At 48.7% G+C, this 14,458-nt stretch overlaps 1 protein-coding gene across 9 annotated transcripts in view; it reads left to right on the plus strand.

Annotated features, from left to right (window-relative positions):
* Positions 1-14,458, plus strand: part of ATXN7L1 (ataxin 7 like 1) — a 360,884-nt gene that overhangs the window by 82,832 nt on the left and 263,594 nt on the right. For all 9 annotated transcript variants that reach the window (XR_012334179.1, XM_033862906.2, XM_073810165.1 and 6 more), the window contains exon 4: positions 4,344-4,448. Coding sequence is in view for 8 of the 9 variants with exons in the window: in XM_033862906.2 (XP_033718797.1) it covers positions 4,344-4,448 (105 nt within the window). In the remaining variant the exon portion in view is untranslated. The remainder of the gene's footprint in view (positions 1-4,343; positions 4,449-14,458) is intronic.

Here is a 14,458-nt window from a genome sequence, read left to right on the forward strand (position 1 = left end):
AGCTTTTATGAGCCTTCACAGCAACCCCATGAGGCAAGAACCATGAGCCTCGTTTTATGGAAGGGGAAACTGACACTCAGAAAGGTTAGGCACCTGCCCTGAAGTTGCACAGCAAAGGACACTGCGCTCTAAATCCCTCCTTCTGACCCCAGGCCTGTGCAAACGCCAGCGGCTCCCTCAGAGCCCATTAGTCATGCACGGAAGCGTTCCAGACTGGTTTCTTCATCTTTGAAATGAGATCTTGCTCTTATGAAACACGTGGCCTTTTGCTGAGATGGGAGTGTGGGCTGTAGAGTAGGAATCTCATCCTACTTTAAAGATCACTGCCTTGGGACCTCTTACCTTTGTTTCCTTGCCTGGAAAGTGGGATGATAGCAACTTTGTGGGTTAGTTATGAGGATTAACTAAGATAATGTAATGAGATAACAAAGTCTAGAAGGATATATATTAACATGCCAACAGTGGTTATCCCGAGGTGGTGTCATTACAGGTGATTTCACTTTTCCCTTTTCTTCCCATCTTCGTTCAGTGGTGCACCAGTAAATGTTTAACAACGCGGCTTTCCAAAGAAAAGAGAAGATTTGTAGTGCCCATTTCCATGGTATAAATACTCTCACCAGGGCTTCCCTGGTAGCGCAGTGGTTGAGAGTCCGCCTGCCAATGCAGGGGACACGGGTTCGTGCCCCAGTCCGGGAAGATCCCACATGCCGCGGAGCGGCTGGGCCCGTGAGCCATGGCCACTGATCCTGCGCGTCCGGAAGCCTGTGCTCTGCAACGGGAGAGGCCCCAACAGTGAGAGGCCCGCGTACTGCCAAAAAAAAAAAAAAAAAAAAAAAATACTCTCACCAGGGTTGATTTCAAGTTACCACCTTGATCTCACTGAACAAGTTGGGAGACTTGCACAGTTGGCTCTCGAAAGCTGGTACAAGCCCACGTCAACACACCCCTGTTTTAAACTGTGAGCTGCCAGCTCTATTTGGGTGGTAAATTGAGAGAGAGAGAGAGAGGGAGAATTAATAATAGGATGCCTAGCATGATGCCAGACATAGTAGTTTCCAGTTCTCCCCGGCCTTCCTTCCTCATCCCCAAGCAGACACACAGGGACCGAGATGGCCTGGCCCCGCGACGTGGTGGTGCTGAGAAGCCAGGTGTCCTTATCTCGCTCCGCATCTGCCAGGCTCTCCCAGAGCCTGGGCAGCCTGTCGAGGAGATTCTAAGGCCTGATCACCAAGGAATAATCAAGTAGGCCAGCAGGTCCTCTCAGTTTCCACAGGAGACACGCTCTGAGCAGGCGTGTGCATGGTTGAAACTGCCCTGGAGGAAACCAAGGAGAGTCCCAGTGGAGTGAAGGGCCTAGAAGGGGACACCCCCAGGGTGGCCAGTCTCTGACCAGCCTAACCTTCACCTTCAACTCTCGACCTAGAGGTGCGTGTAGGGGGTGGGGTCTACAGGTTCCTGGAGGAATCCTGAAATGGGACGGCAGCTGGAGGCCTGACAGGCCTTGGGCATATCATCAGGCGCGCACGACAAAGGTGCAGAGGTGCGTTCCTCGCCCACAGCTCTCAGCCTCCCATACTCCGCACAGCTTCTGGTGCAGAGTAGGTGCTCATGAAAATTTTGTGGATGCGCTTTTTTGTTTTTTTAATTAATGCATTTCTTTCATGCCTTTTTAGCCTGATCTATTGCAGAAAGGCTGGAAGGCAGCTCAGGAAATGCTGTTGAATAAATAAATGTCTTAGCCCTTGCCAGTTCCTGGTTTCACATGTTCCTGGATAGAAAATGTGACTAAATCTAAATAAGATGCAAAGTGTTAATAAAGATTGCCAGTGATTTTTTTTTTTTATTTCTTCTGGCTTTTCTGTATTTTTCATATGTATCCTCAAAGAACATGGATCACTTTTGTTATTAAAAAAAAGACTATATATTATAAAAATAATCTGTAAATAAAATGTAAAGCAGGAGTGGTGTCAGCAGTGTGGGACCGGGTGCATCCTCTGTGCGCTGGGAGGCTCTGAAGCAAGGGCCCCGGACATGCTGGGTGGGCCCGGCCTGGGCCTCCCCACGCCGCAGGCCTTTGTAACAGCTGGGTTCTCTCTCAGGCCTCCTCGTTCCACAGGCCTCCGCATACCAGGCACTGACTAATAACGCTCCCCTCCGGTAATGTCTTAGTCAGAGTGGAAACAGAGGCGAGTCCTAGAGGGGAAATGATGGGCTGCGACCAGAGCCACAGATGATGCAGAGGCTCAGTGCGCCTGTGCCCCGGTCTGGTCCGCATCCCGCCGCAGGTGTGCGGGTTCCTCGCACGTGGAGGGGACCCAGCAATGGGGGCCCTTCTCACCCTTTCAGTCCAGCCTCCTCTGGGGTGGGGGTCTTGGCTCCCGGCCGTGTGACAAGTGGGTCGGTTCCATTTCCCTCTAAGCATCGGGGCTGCACTGGAAGCCTGTGTTGGCTTATAAATGAGCCGTGCCCGAATCAGAAGGAACTTGGCTTCCCTGTGGCCTCGCCCTGCAGCTGGGAGAACCATCGTGCGCCCGGTGGTTTTCAGTAAAGACACAGGTTGAGTCTAAAAAACGAGGGCATGGGGGGGCTGGGGAGAGGAAGCTCAGCTCTGCGACGCAAAGACTTTCATGCAGAACGTGTCTTTTATTTCCTCTGTCCACCCTGCTCTCAGTGGCCCTGGAGCCAGTCAGCTAAGGAGAGGCCGGCAGAGTGCCCCCCACCCCACGGTGGGCGAGGAGGTGTGACCACCGAATCCTCCAAGCTGACCCCCTGCACACACACAGCTTTCTTGAGACATAATTCACATACACAATTCACCCGTTTAAAGCGTGCTGTTCAGTGGTTTGTAGTGTGTTCACAGCGTTGTGCAGCCGTCACCACGATCAATCTTAGAACATTATTATCACCCCCAAAGAAACCCGTAGCCTTTAGCAGCTGTCCGACAGTTCCCTCCAGGGCCCCCCGCAGCCCAAGGCAAGCACTCATCTGCTTTCTGTCTCTAGTTTTGCCTGTTCTGGACAGTTCATGTAAATGGAATCATATAATACGGGGGCTTTGGTGACTGGCTCCTTTCACTTAGCATATGTTTCCAAGGTTCATCCATGTTGTAGCAGGTATCAGTACTTCACTCCTTTTTATGCCCAAATAATATCCCATTGTATGGGTAGATCACATTTCATTTATTTGTTCAGCAGTTGATGGGTATCTGGGTTGCTTCCACCCTTGGGCTGTTATGAATAATGCTACAGTGAACACGCGTGGGCAGGTTTTTGTGTGGACCTATGTGATTGTGTCTCGTAGGCCACATAACTGATCTTCTAACAGTGTCCATCTGACTCTGTCACTTCTTTGCTTAAAAACCTTCAGTAGCTTCCCAGTGATCTTAAAGCCAGGTTCAGAATCTCTACCTTGGTCCACAAGGCTTCCACCTTCTGGGCTCCCCCCTTGTTCTGTTCCAGCCAAGAGGTTCTGCTGACACACAGAATCTCCTTCCTCGGCAGACCTGGAACGTTCCTCTCCCTCCCCTGGCCTTTTCTCTCTCTGACCCCTCCTCAGGGAAGCCTCTCCAATGCCTCAGACAAGGTTAGGTCTACCTGCCACACCCTCTCATGGGACCCTGTACATCTCCTCCTTAGGAGGTACCACTGTAACAACCAAGTGATGACTTGTGTGATTCGGTTAATTCTTCTCTTTTCTGCTGCAGCAGAGCAGGGCATTCGTTCTTGTTCACCAGTTATCCCTGGAACCCAGCATGGTCGGTACCCGGCACACTTAGGCACTCGGGAAATCTTTGCCACATAAAGAATGCGTAATGATGGCGGCCGACAAGCCACTTGTCTGGACACTTCCTTTTACCCTGGAGTCTCCCACAGGTGATGGGGAGCCCAGGCAGCTGCCGAGACCAGGATGACTCCTCTGTCTCTCCAGTCTTTCTCGCCCCGTCACTCACCTGGGAGGGCTCTGCCTACGCTGAAATGGGTTTGGAGGAGCTCCCCCATCCTAAAATGACTAGAGCCTCGTTGGGTCCCAGCTAACCCAAGGGCCCTCTTTCAGAACAGGGTCACTCCCCATAGCATGTGATTCCAGGCAGCCCAACCTCGCTGACCAAACCAACAGGGGTAGCCGTCTGTTTGCAAGGAAAATAAGGAGGGGTTCTCTGAGGCACGGGCTTCCCTGAGAGTAGGGAGCTGCATTAGGAGAAACTGCTTTCCCTTTCGTAAAGATGATTGCTTTCTGCGCGTCTTGTTTGAAAAACTGTCCTCGAGGAAATGCCAAGAAGAAACCGTCCACCTTCTGAGACTTGGTTGCTTTTTCAAAACAACCTATTTTCCTTTCCCCCACAGATATGCACTTGTTTGGCCACTACCCAGCACACGACGACTTCTACCTCGTGGTGTGCAGTGCCTGTAACCAGGTCGTCAAGCCGCAGGTCTTCCAGTCCCACTGCGGTAAGTGGACTCCTGCACTGGCCAGTGTCCGACATCAGGGAGGAACCGTCCCCTGTGGTCTGGCCCTGGGTCTGTCTTAGCCCAAGGCTATGGGTGAATTCTTCCTGGGGCTCTACCTCTGCTCCCAGGCTGCCTGTCTTAGAAGCTGCAGTCCTTCTGCCCACACACTCAGTCCTGCCGGGACACCAGAGAGAAAGCCTCTCATTGTTTAGGTAGATGGGTGGTGGCCTCTGCAGATGACGAAGGGGAGGGTCAGTGGTGGCTCGAGCAGTCCCTCCTGCAGCCTCGCAACCTGACATTGGGTCCCCCTGAGAGAGGGCACGGCGGAGTCTCCCTGTATGGACACACAGGAGGGTTGGGTCCCGTGTGGGACCACTGGGCTGCTGCCCCTCGAGAAATGCATGTAGCAAAGCCACAGGTTCAGCTTCTCCTCTTCCAAGAATCATCCTTGTTAAAAAAAAAAAGCCAGGCCTGTTTGGGAACTCATTTTCCCTTTGTATCTTTATATCCTTGAAGTGAGAAATTCCCTTCAGCTGTTCCGCAGCAAATGCTGGTCTCCTTCAGTGCAGGTGCTGTGTGGACTTACAACAGATAACCTCCACGAGGCTGCTCCCCTATAGCAAATAAACAGCTACTGATCTGAGACAGGAAGTGACTTAACCTCTCTGAGTGGAGGTTTCCTGTCTTCACACGGGGTGTTGGACCAGCCAATTTCCAAAGTTGTCATATGCTCTGAGTTCCAGCAGTAGTTCCCAGTCTTTTGGTTTAAACTCTCCTCCTTTTTTGTTGAACGTAAAATCCAAATGCCCTTCTTTACTGTTAAATTTCAAAGCACATTAAATATTGTGCCTAAAAAAAAAAAACAAAGCAATTATAATATCAAATACGCTTTTGCAAATTACATGCTTCCCCTTTCTCACACTCAGGATTTCTTATTTTACCCCAGCCCTGCAGTTATCACCATCCTGTAATAAACAGGTATGAAATAAAAGGAGATGGGCTTATCTAAGCTCTCTAGTAAATGTATTTGGGACTACAGAATAGTTATATATATCCTAATATCACTTATGAACATGTATATACGTATATGTCATTTACATAGCTGCATATATATGTATAACCTGCGTCTGTGCGTAAACTCTAGGTGTGTTTTGTGTTTATAATACATAGAGAATCCAGGCTTCTGAGACTCTCTGACCTGCACAGGCATAGAGGCTCCTGGAAAGTGCCGTACAAAGAGCTCTGTTGAGAGGCCAGGTCTCCTGCCCCTCCTGGCAGCCAGCTCTGTGACTTGGGGCTACTTGCTAAATGTCTCAGTGTTTGGTTTCCTCGTTTCTTCCACAAGAGGTGACTTCCGCGGGCGCTTCCAGCTCCAACATTTTCGTTTCTGGCAGAATGAGCATGACACAGGAGCAAGTCGTGCGCTGGGCACGAGCTGATCTTCTTGCTTGAGGCTCTGTAGCTATGACCCTTCCTTCTCCCTGGAGGAGAGAAAAGGTCAAGCCTCTCCCAGGGAGGCTGTCAGAGGCCCGGCGGTGGTGCTACCAGCTGGGGTGACAGGAGAGGGAGTCAAGAGCAGAGCAGTGGCAGGAAGATCCCACCCAACTGCTGGGTCAGGGGGGGACTGTGGAAGCTCCGCGGCCCCTGCTTCTGTTTGTCTCATGAAGATGCCAAAAGGGATCGTCATTCATTCATTCATGGGATGTGCTGCTGTTCTGGGCACTGGGGTGCAGCAGTGAACAAGACAGACAGAAATCCCATAAGCCGTCACAACCTCCTCTGGGAACTTAATTCGCTGGCAGGGTCCCTGACGGCAAGAACCTAAAAGGGACCTGGGACCCCACTGTGCCCTGCAGAATTCCGCCCAAGGCAAGGCCTCATCTAGCCAGCGAAGGAGGCCTCTGGGGCTCGGCCGGGCTGAGACATGTGCCTCCCTCTGTCCTAGGCCTTTTGGTGCCAGAGCAAGTTGAGCTTAGGGGGAGAGCCAGGGGGTTTGTGGCCACCTCCTGAACCGTGGCAGTAAATTAGTTTGGGGGTTTGGGGTCACCGATCTCATCCCCCGAAGCCCCGTCTCCATTGAGCTTCTTGCTGAATCAGCTGACAAGCAGCGATGGGGGTGTGGCCACATCTCAGCAGACGGAGGCCCCTAAGCCTCCCTCGTCTTTCGGGTGCGCAGCCCGCATTTATCAAGGGCAGGAGAACACGAGGCAGAGCTCAGAACGAGAGCAACACCCCGGAACAGTGAGGATTTCTTAGTTGCCCTAAAAATTCCTCCTATGGTGTCATAGTATTTCCTTTTTTGCTCTTTCACCTCCTATGACTAGCCTCGCTGTAATCAGCAAGTTAACGAGAATGGCACTGTGCTAAGTGCCGGGCACCATGCTATATGTTTTCTTTATCTTTGAACGTGTAATCCTGACCCTCTCAACACCCCCATGAAGTAGGTACCAGTGTTACCCCCATTTTGAACTTGAGGCAGCTAAGGCTTAGGAGCACCTTGCCCAGGGTTGCAAAGCTAAGCAGGTGTAAAGCCTGATTCTGAACGCAGGCCGCGTCGCTCCAGAGAGAGGGAAGTGCGTGCCCCGCCTGCTTGCCTAGCCATTGTCCCTCACTGCCTCCCAGCGTGGGTCACATGCCCTTCTTGTCCCAGCCCAAACTCAAAGGCCTGACCCACTTGCCTTCCAGGTAACACATCATAGTACAGGGTTTCAAACTCGATCTTGTTAGCAGCAGAGCTTTCTGTCAAACGGAGTCTCATCTGTAGAACCCAAATACGGATATAGATACACAGCAGAGCCAGAGAGGTTGAAATTGGGGTCCCTGGCCTACTCCTGGCCTCTCAACCCGCCAGGGCTCCGCAGAACAGCATCTGAAGTTTTAAAGTGGAGAGAACGTGGGCTTTGGAGGCAGGCAAAGCAGTTCACATGACTCCCTCATTAACTGCGTGATCTCAGGCAGGTAGCCTCCTGTCTCTCCACCTGATCCATAAGATCGGTGCGCTGCCTGCCTCGGGGGAGTTGTTGGTGCGGAATGACTGGCCAGAGGCGCCTTCCTGCAGGCACACCCAGAGCATGCGTTCATTCCTCTTCTCCCCGTGCCATCTCCCCATGGCCAGCAGCTGGACGCGGTTCATCCCTCTTCATATCCATAGAACTCTGTTCTCCAATGCCTCCCACCTTCTGCCGCGCACTTCACTTATCTGTGGACTGTCTCAGCACATCCGCCAGCTTCTAGGATCCTCTCAGGACTCGGGATGTACCTTTTCAGCTCTGTATTCCCAACACCTAGAAATGCGTTCATGCATCCCCGGCTGTGGCCCCGGGAAGCAGAGCTGAGGTGCGGTGGGAGGGACACAGCCCAGGGTCCAGCACACCTGGGGCCAGATCCCAGCTGGGCCTTGCCCAGCCCTTAGACCCTGGACTTGTCACCGTTTTAAATGACAGGGGACTGGACCTGTGTTCTCTTGGAAACTTGCCCGTTCTTAGCACCTGTGATTCAGCTCCTGATTTTAGGGATCATATATCCAGAGAGATGGATGCATGGCAGCCTTCAAGATTTCAGTGACCTGGTTAAGTTAAATGAAATAAGGGTGTGTGTGTGTGTGTGTGTGTGTGTGTGTGTGTGCGTGTGTGTGTGTGTGTGTAGGCAGTTGGTTCTGAGGACTTTGGAGGTTGACAAGTAATGTGAAACAGTGAAAGCCATTGTGGAAAAATCATGAATTTTGGAGTCAAACAGACCCAAGTTACTAGCTGTGAGACCTTGGGCTAATTACGTGACCTTTCTGAGCCTCCTTTTCCTCTAGAATGAAGGCGATAGTTCCTGCCTTGCAGAGTTGCTATGAAGAACAGAGATAAAGTAGTTTCCTGGCACATAGTAAGGAAAGAAAGAAAGGGTAGCTATTATTGTCAATAAAGTTCGGCTATTTTTTATTAAGTTGAATGTTTCTTATGAAAAATGGGAAAACCAATTCAGTCAAGTGCTTCCTGCCTTCGTTTCTCTCCCTGTCTCGGGGGATGTGTGCGCAGAGGTCAGCCTGCGGACTCTGGCCTGTGATTCATCTTCGGCTTCCCACACTCTTGAGGCAGGACTTGTTGGCCTGAAGATGATTACATTGCCAGGAGTTCTGAGGATCTGCCTTTTATGAGTATGGTTTACATTCACATGCGGCCCCAGTGTCAGCTCCTTTGGAAACACCATGAAGCTCCCAGTGTCTCTCTGGGGTCCCTGCCGAGGTCCATCTGGCCTTGGCCGCCTCCCCGTATGGGGGTCATGTGAAGCCCCGCTCCCAGCACTGTCTGCTTTCCTGTTGCTCCTGACTTTGTGCCCCAAGCTGGTGTCCGAGACGTAAAAAGTAGGCATGCCCACTGCTCAGGAGACCCTCTGCTTGATGTAGGGGTAGGGGCTCCCTGCAGGCCATTTTCTGTGCCACCCTATCTGTGTGGGCCCCTTAGGTCCGTTTCCTCTGTACATGGGCCCTTTGGATACTTTTTAAACCTCTACCCAGGAGATCTAGGATTTTGAGGAATTGGTTTGTTTCTAAAGTCGCTTAGGTTAGTTGATGAGGTTATTTAGGCGTAGACAAGGGGAAAACAGAAAAAGCCTTGCCTTGGGCGTCCTGATCCCATTCGGCAGGCATCCCTGTCTCTCGTAGCTGTCCAGCCCAAGTTGTGGCTTTGACGCACTGACACGATGTAGGAGCCTCGTGGTTGGGAATAGCCTTCCTGGGGTCAGTCTGCCTAGATTCAAGTCCCAGCTCTTCCATTTATTAGCTGTGTGACCTTGGGCAGGTTACTTTGCCTCTCTGTGCTTCAGTCTCCTTATTCTTAAAATGGGATCGTAGTTTATCTCGTAAGATTGTTGTGATGATTAAAGGAACTCGCACGTGGGAAGTACTTAGCACAGTGGTGGAACAAAGTTTACTTTAGGAAAAAAAAAAAGTTAAGCTATTGTTAACCAAGTGATAAGCTACAGAGATTTATAATGAAATCTCTTCCAGAGAATATTCACTTATGATTACCATGGAGTGTGAGGGTGACATTTGTGACTCCTCCTCTTGTGTCGATGCTGTGGGTCCCAACCTCAACCCAGAGAGAGTGGTATTACCATATCTTCCGAAAAGAATCCTCTGTGTGTGGTGTGTGCATGTGTGTGGGGGGGGAGCGGGGGCAGGGGGGTTCCCATCTGTGTCCACAAGCCTGTATGCAAGCTCAAAACTAGGAGGTGCAAGATACCTGCAATGGAAACATATTTTTATTACTTTTAGTAGTTGCATACGTTTAATCAATTTGAAATATTATAAGTAAAGGGAAGAATAATAGGCAGATCCAAGCTGTGGTGTTGTAACTGGGTTGGGCATTTATGGAATTGTATGATTTGCCTAAATGAAAGGAGTATGATTTTTTTTCTGTCCTTATCTCCTAATATATTTACATAATGAACTACCATGAAGAAGAGTTTCTCAGCGGCAGCACTGTTACCATTTGGGGCTGGATAATTCTGTTATGGGGGCGTCTTGTGCGTTGTAGGATGTCGAACAGCTTCCCTGTATTTTATCCACTGGATGTCAGTAGCAGCCCCCACCCCCAGTCATGACAGCGAAAACTGTCTCCAGGAATTGCCAGTGTCCCCTAGGTGACAAAATTGCCCCCAGTTGAAAACCACTGCCATAAAATATAACATCTCCATTTGTCCTATCATATTTTGTGCTTTTCTGTATTTAAGTTTTTCTCCACATTCAAGTGAGTGTGTGTGCACGGGTCATCAGGATAATTTCCCCATCACAGTCATATTCAAAGCATAAAACAAGATATGTTGCAGAAGTCCATAAAGTCTCAGTCCTCCCCACCTGAAAATCAAAAAAGGGGAAAAAATGGCAAAAGAAATAACCTATCCATATACACAGATCCTTCAGAATTTTTCAGCCACATTTGGTGCTTACCCTCCAAGCAGAGAACTATACAGCCCCACACCCCATCCATCAGACAGAGATAATCGTTGGATGTCACTGCTACTTAAATAATATACATGTTAGAACCAAAGAACCTAGTTGTCACTCAGTAGACAAGAGAGGATTAATTTTTGTCCCTCTCTCTCAGAGAGGGCTTTTTATTCCCTTTTCTGATTATATTTTTGAATGCCCTTCAAGTAGCTATTTTGCATGTTGATGGTGATGCAGTAGAATTTAATGAACTGTGAGCTGAAGCAGAGGGGCTGGGCTGCAAAATAAATGAGTGACAGCAACTGGCTGCTGGAGGTTGTTACCTCCAGCCCTCCCATCCACATCCAGATGCCGATGCTCGGTGGGTACCCAGAGCAGCAGAGCCCAGCAGTGCCACACATGGAAGCCTCATTAACGAGGTTCCAAGGTTTCCTGCAATTGTTCTTTTTATTTTGTCTATCTCCGGGTGACCTCTAGTTGAGCAGGAAACAAACCATTTGTGCTTCTGAGCCCTAGAGAAAGTCGTCCCTCCCAATGCCAGTGCCCCTGGGCTTCCCGGGTATCATCACCGGCTAATTATCCTGCCAGAACTTCCTTTCTGAAAGTGTAGATTGCCACAGAGCAGGGCTGGAGTTTTTGGTCAATTAAATTGAATTCATTTGTTGAGATTAAATTTCTGTTGTTGTTATTGTGGGTTGTCTTTTATGAGACTAGATTATTTATACCAGAGACGTATAAAATAATTAAAGTAAATTGGTCTCATCAAACATATTCTTTGTCAAGTCTGACAGTATTAACTAATAAGACTTGGCAAGAATGAGTGAATCTGTGCAAACTTGATTTTGTTAGTGGGATTCTTTTTTAACCTTAATTTGATGAATGGATCCCCGATTCAGAATTAACTCTTGGCTTGATATATCTTTCGGGTTCCTTATGATCAGAAACAATGTCTGCTGTTCTTTCTTCTTATTTCATCTTTCCATTGTCCCTGGTAAAGTGCAGTCATACGAGAGATCCTAAGGAAATCCCTATAATAAGAAGATCCCTAAGGAAAAAAATCACGGACTAACAAATGGTTCTGCCTTAAATCAAGCATCACAACTGAAAGAATCTACGATAAAGTGGGGCCACATTTTGCTCCACTTCACATGTTTGTATTTTGAACTTAGCGCTGCTCTAATTAGAATTAAAGGTGTGTCTAGAACATAGCAGGCTGACCTGGTCCCAAACCCTGGCTTTTCTTTTTTCTCTGCTAATGGCAGACAAAAATACCAAAGCCAACAATAAAGCTAATGTACTTATTGAGCACTTATATATGCTAAGATTTTTGTTATTTAATCCTATGGCCACCCTAAGGTGCTGTGGTCATAGTATTCTCATCTCACAGCCAAGGACAGGGAGACTCAGAGGATTTAGGAAATTTCTTCAAAATCAGGCTGATGTAAGTCGCAGAACCAAGGTTCCAATCTATGTCTGACTCTAGATCACTTTAACCACTGTACTGGTTCAATGTTTTGGATCTCAAACTCCCTGCAGCAGTGTAACTACACTTCCATACAGAAAGGTTGTTTTGGTCCCCTGTAGGATGCTGGGGACTAAATGCAGTGCTTGGGGGCACCTGAGCTCCCTGTTTCTTTCTCATCTTTCTAACCTATGCCACTGATCTTGTCTGCTTGTTGGCTTAGGTAAAGAACTTGGGCACAATTTTGAGGGAATTCAGAAAGGAGGAATAAATCAGTTACAGTTCATGTTTTGAGAGCCACAGCATTTGCATAGACCTTTAAATATCAAAAAGTAAAAAGAAGCAAGCTTGCAGAAGAGGTGGAGTGGGTACCACCATCAGTTCTGTCTTTAGCTTCTTGTTCATCTCCAGCAAATGAGCAGATCCATGAGACGCTCCCCCCGTCAAACAGTAGATGGTTTCCTCTAAATTCAATGGAATTCCCTTTTCTTGCAAGTTTCTGTAAACCAGGTAAAATTTTACAAGTAAACAAACCAAGGACTTCCCTGGTGGTTCAGTGGTTAAGGGTTAAGACTCCGTGCTTCCACTGTAGGGGGCGCGGGTTCAATCCCTGGTCAGGGGAGCTAAGATCCCACATGCCACATGGCATGGCCAAAAAAAAAAAAGCATATATAACGGCTCAGCTCAAATTTAGAGATAGATTAAGAGGATCTTCATAACTTTAGCATTTTTTTTACTTTAGTATTATTGAATTCATCTTTAATTGAAAAAAAAAACTTACAGTTATAATCTCATTCAAGCCTGTTTCTTGAAGGCTGAATCTCTTGGATTACATTCTCTAGAGTCACATAGCTTTGATTCGTTAATTTATTTTAAAAATATTTATTGAGCACCTACTGTATGCTAGGCATTGTTCTAATGCTGCAGATACAGTGGTGAATGAGACAAATAAGAGTGTGAGTTTCTAGGGCTTCCCTGGTGGCGCAGTGGTTGAGAGTCCGCCTGCCGATGCAGGGGACACAGGTTCGTGCCCTGGTCCGGGAGGATCCCACATGCCGCGGAGCGGCTGGGCCCGTGAGCCGTGGCCGCTGAGCCTGCACTTCCGGAGCCTGTGCTCCGCAACGGGAGAGGCCACAATAGTGAAAGGCCCGCGTACCACAAAAAAAAAAAAAAAGAGTGTGGGTTTCTTGAAGCCTGTGTTCTGGTAGGTTAAATAATGTATTGATAAACAATAATGTGATTGAGCTGTAGGTAGAGCACACCAGGTGAGGTGTGTTTGAGGGCTTCAGAGAGGTGGGGGGACCACTACTGTAGAGCCCTGTAGAGCAGAGCCCAAAGTTCGGGCTTCATTCCAGGTGTTGTGAGAAGACACGGGAGGACCCTGTGTGAGGGAAAGACATCATCTGGTTTGTGTTTTTAGAAGATCACTCTGGCTGCTTGGAGCCTGGGAGACCTCATAGGGACTGATGCATAGCTGTGAAGGTGGATAACAAAGGATAAACTTGAGATCTATTTTGGAAATGTAGCTGACAACATTTGCTGGTGGATTGAGGTGGAAAAGGGAGAGGTCAACATTTAGGGTTAGTTAGAAGGGGAATGGCCAGTGACCTGGTAGGAAAAGCAGCAGAAGATGACAGCATGGGAGCCAAGAGAAGAAAGTGTTTTGTAGAGCCAGTCAGATGCCAAGCGGTTGAGTGAGAGGAGAAAAGAGAAGAGGTCGCTAGTTGCCACTAAAGGCTGCTGTTGACCTTGACAATAGCCATTTTAATGTCTTTGGATTTTTTTTCCCAAGTACAGATGACTTCATTTTTACATCACTGATAGACCTCTTTTTAGGCTAGCAACACCCTAAGTGTTTTCCTACATTTCTGCTGAGCTTAGCTACCACCCGACTAAATTGTTAGCTGGTCCCTGTGCCCCCTGCATCCCCCCCATCCTATGGTACCGATCACTGTGCAGCAGTCACCTGTGAGCACTAGGTACTGAGCTCCCAAGCGCTGAGGCTGTGTCTTTTGCATCCCTGAGTCCCAGCCTGGAGCACATTTCCTGACTTGGGGCACAGACAGGCAGAAAGAAGGACTCTTCCAACCCCAATTCAGGTGCTTTTGGCACTCCCCACTTTACCAAGATTCGCATATATGACAGCCATCGCAAATGCTCGTTTACTTATCCACCCTGTTGCATGTGCATGCGCACGCACAGATACCCCCGCCCCCCAGACTAGGAGTTTCAAGGAGTCCTGTCATCGTGCTCACCATTGTGTTCCCTGAGTTAACACGATGAATGCTGAATCTACTATTGGTGCTCAATACACTTTTTAAAAAATGAATCTTGGAAGAAAGGAGGGAGAAAGTGAGCATGGAAGGAAATTGGCTTCCCAGTTGTGAGTAAGCCACATTCCATGGGTAAGCGAGGACATTCGTTTAGAAGATGTTGCTCCTTCAAAGAGAATGACTGTCTGCGTTCAGGTGCAGTTGGAGAGGTTGATGCAGGGGAACCGTCCTTCCTCACTGAGCACTGGTGAGGCTGCTCCTTTGATCCCTGACCACAGCTGAGTTCTGGAAGGCTGACACTGTAACATGACCCCCGGCTTCTGACTCATCACTGGCT

This window comes from Tursiops truncatus, chromosome 9 (genome assembly GCF_011762595.2).
Source record: "Tursiops truncatus isolate mTurTru1 chromosome 9, mTurTru1.mat.Y, whole genome shotgun sequence".
Taxonomy (NCBI): domain Eukaryota; kingdom Metazoa; phylum Chordata; class Mammalia; order Artiodactyla; family Delphinidae; genus Tursiops; species Tursiops truncatus.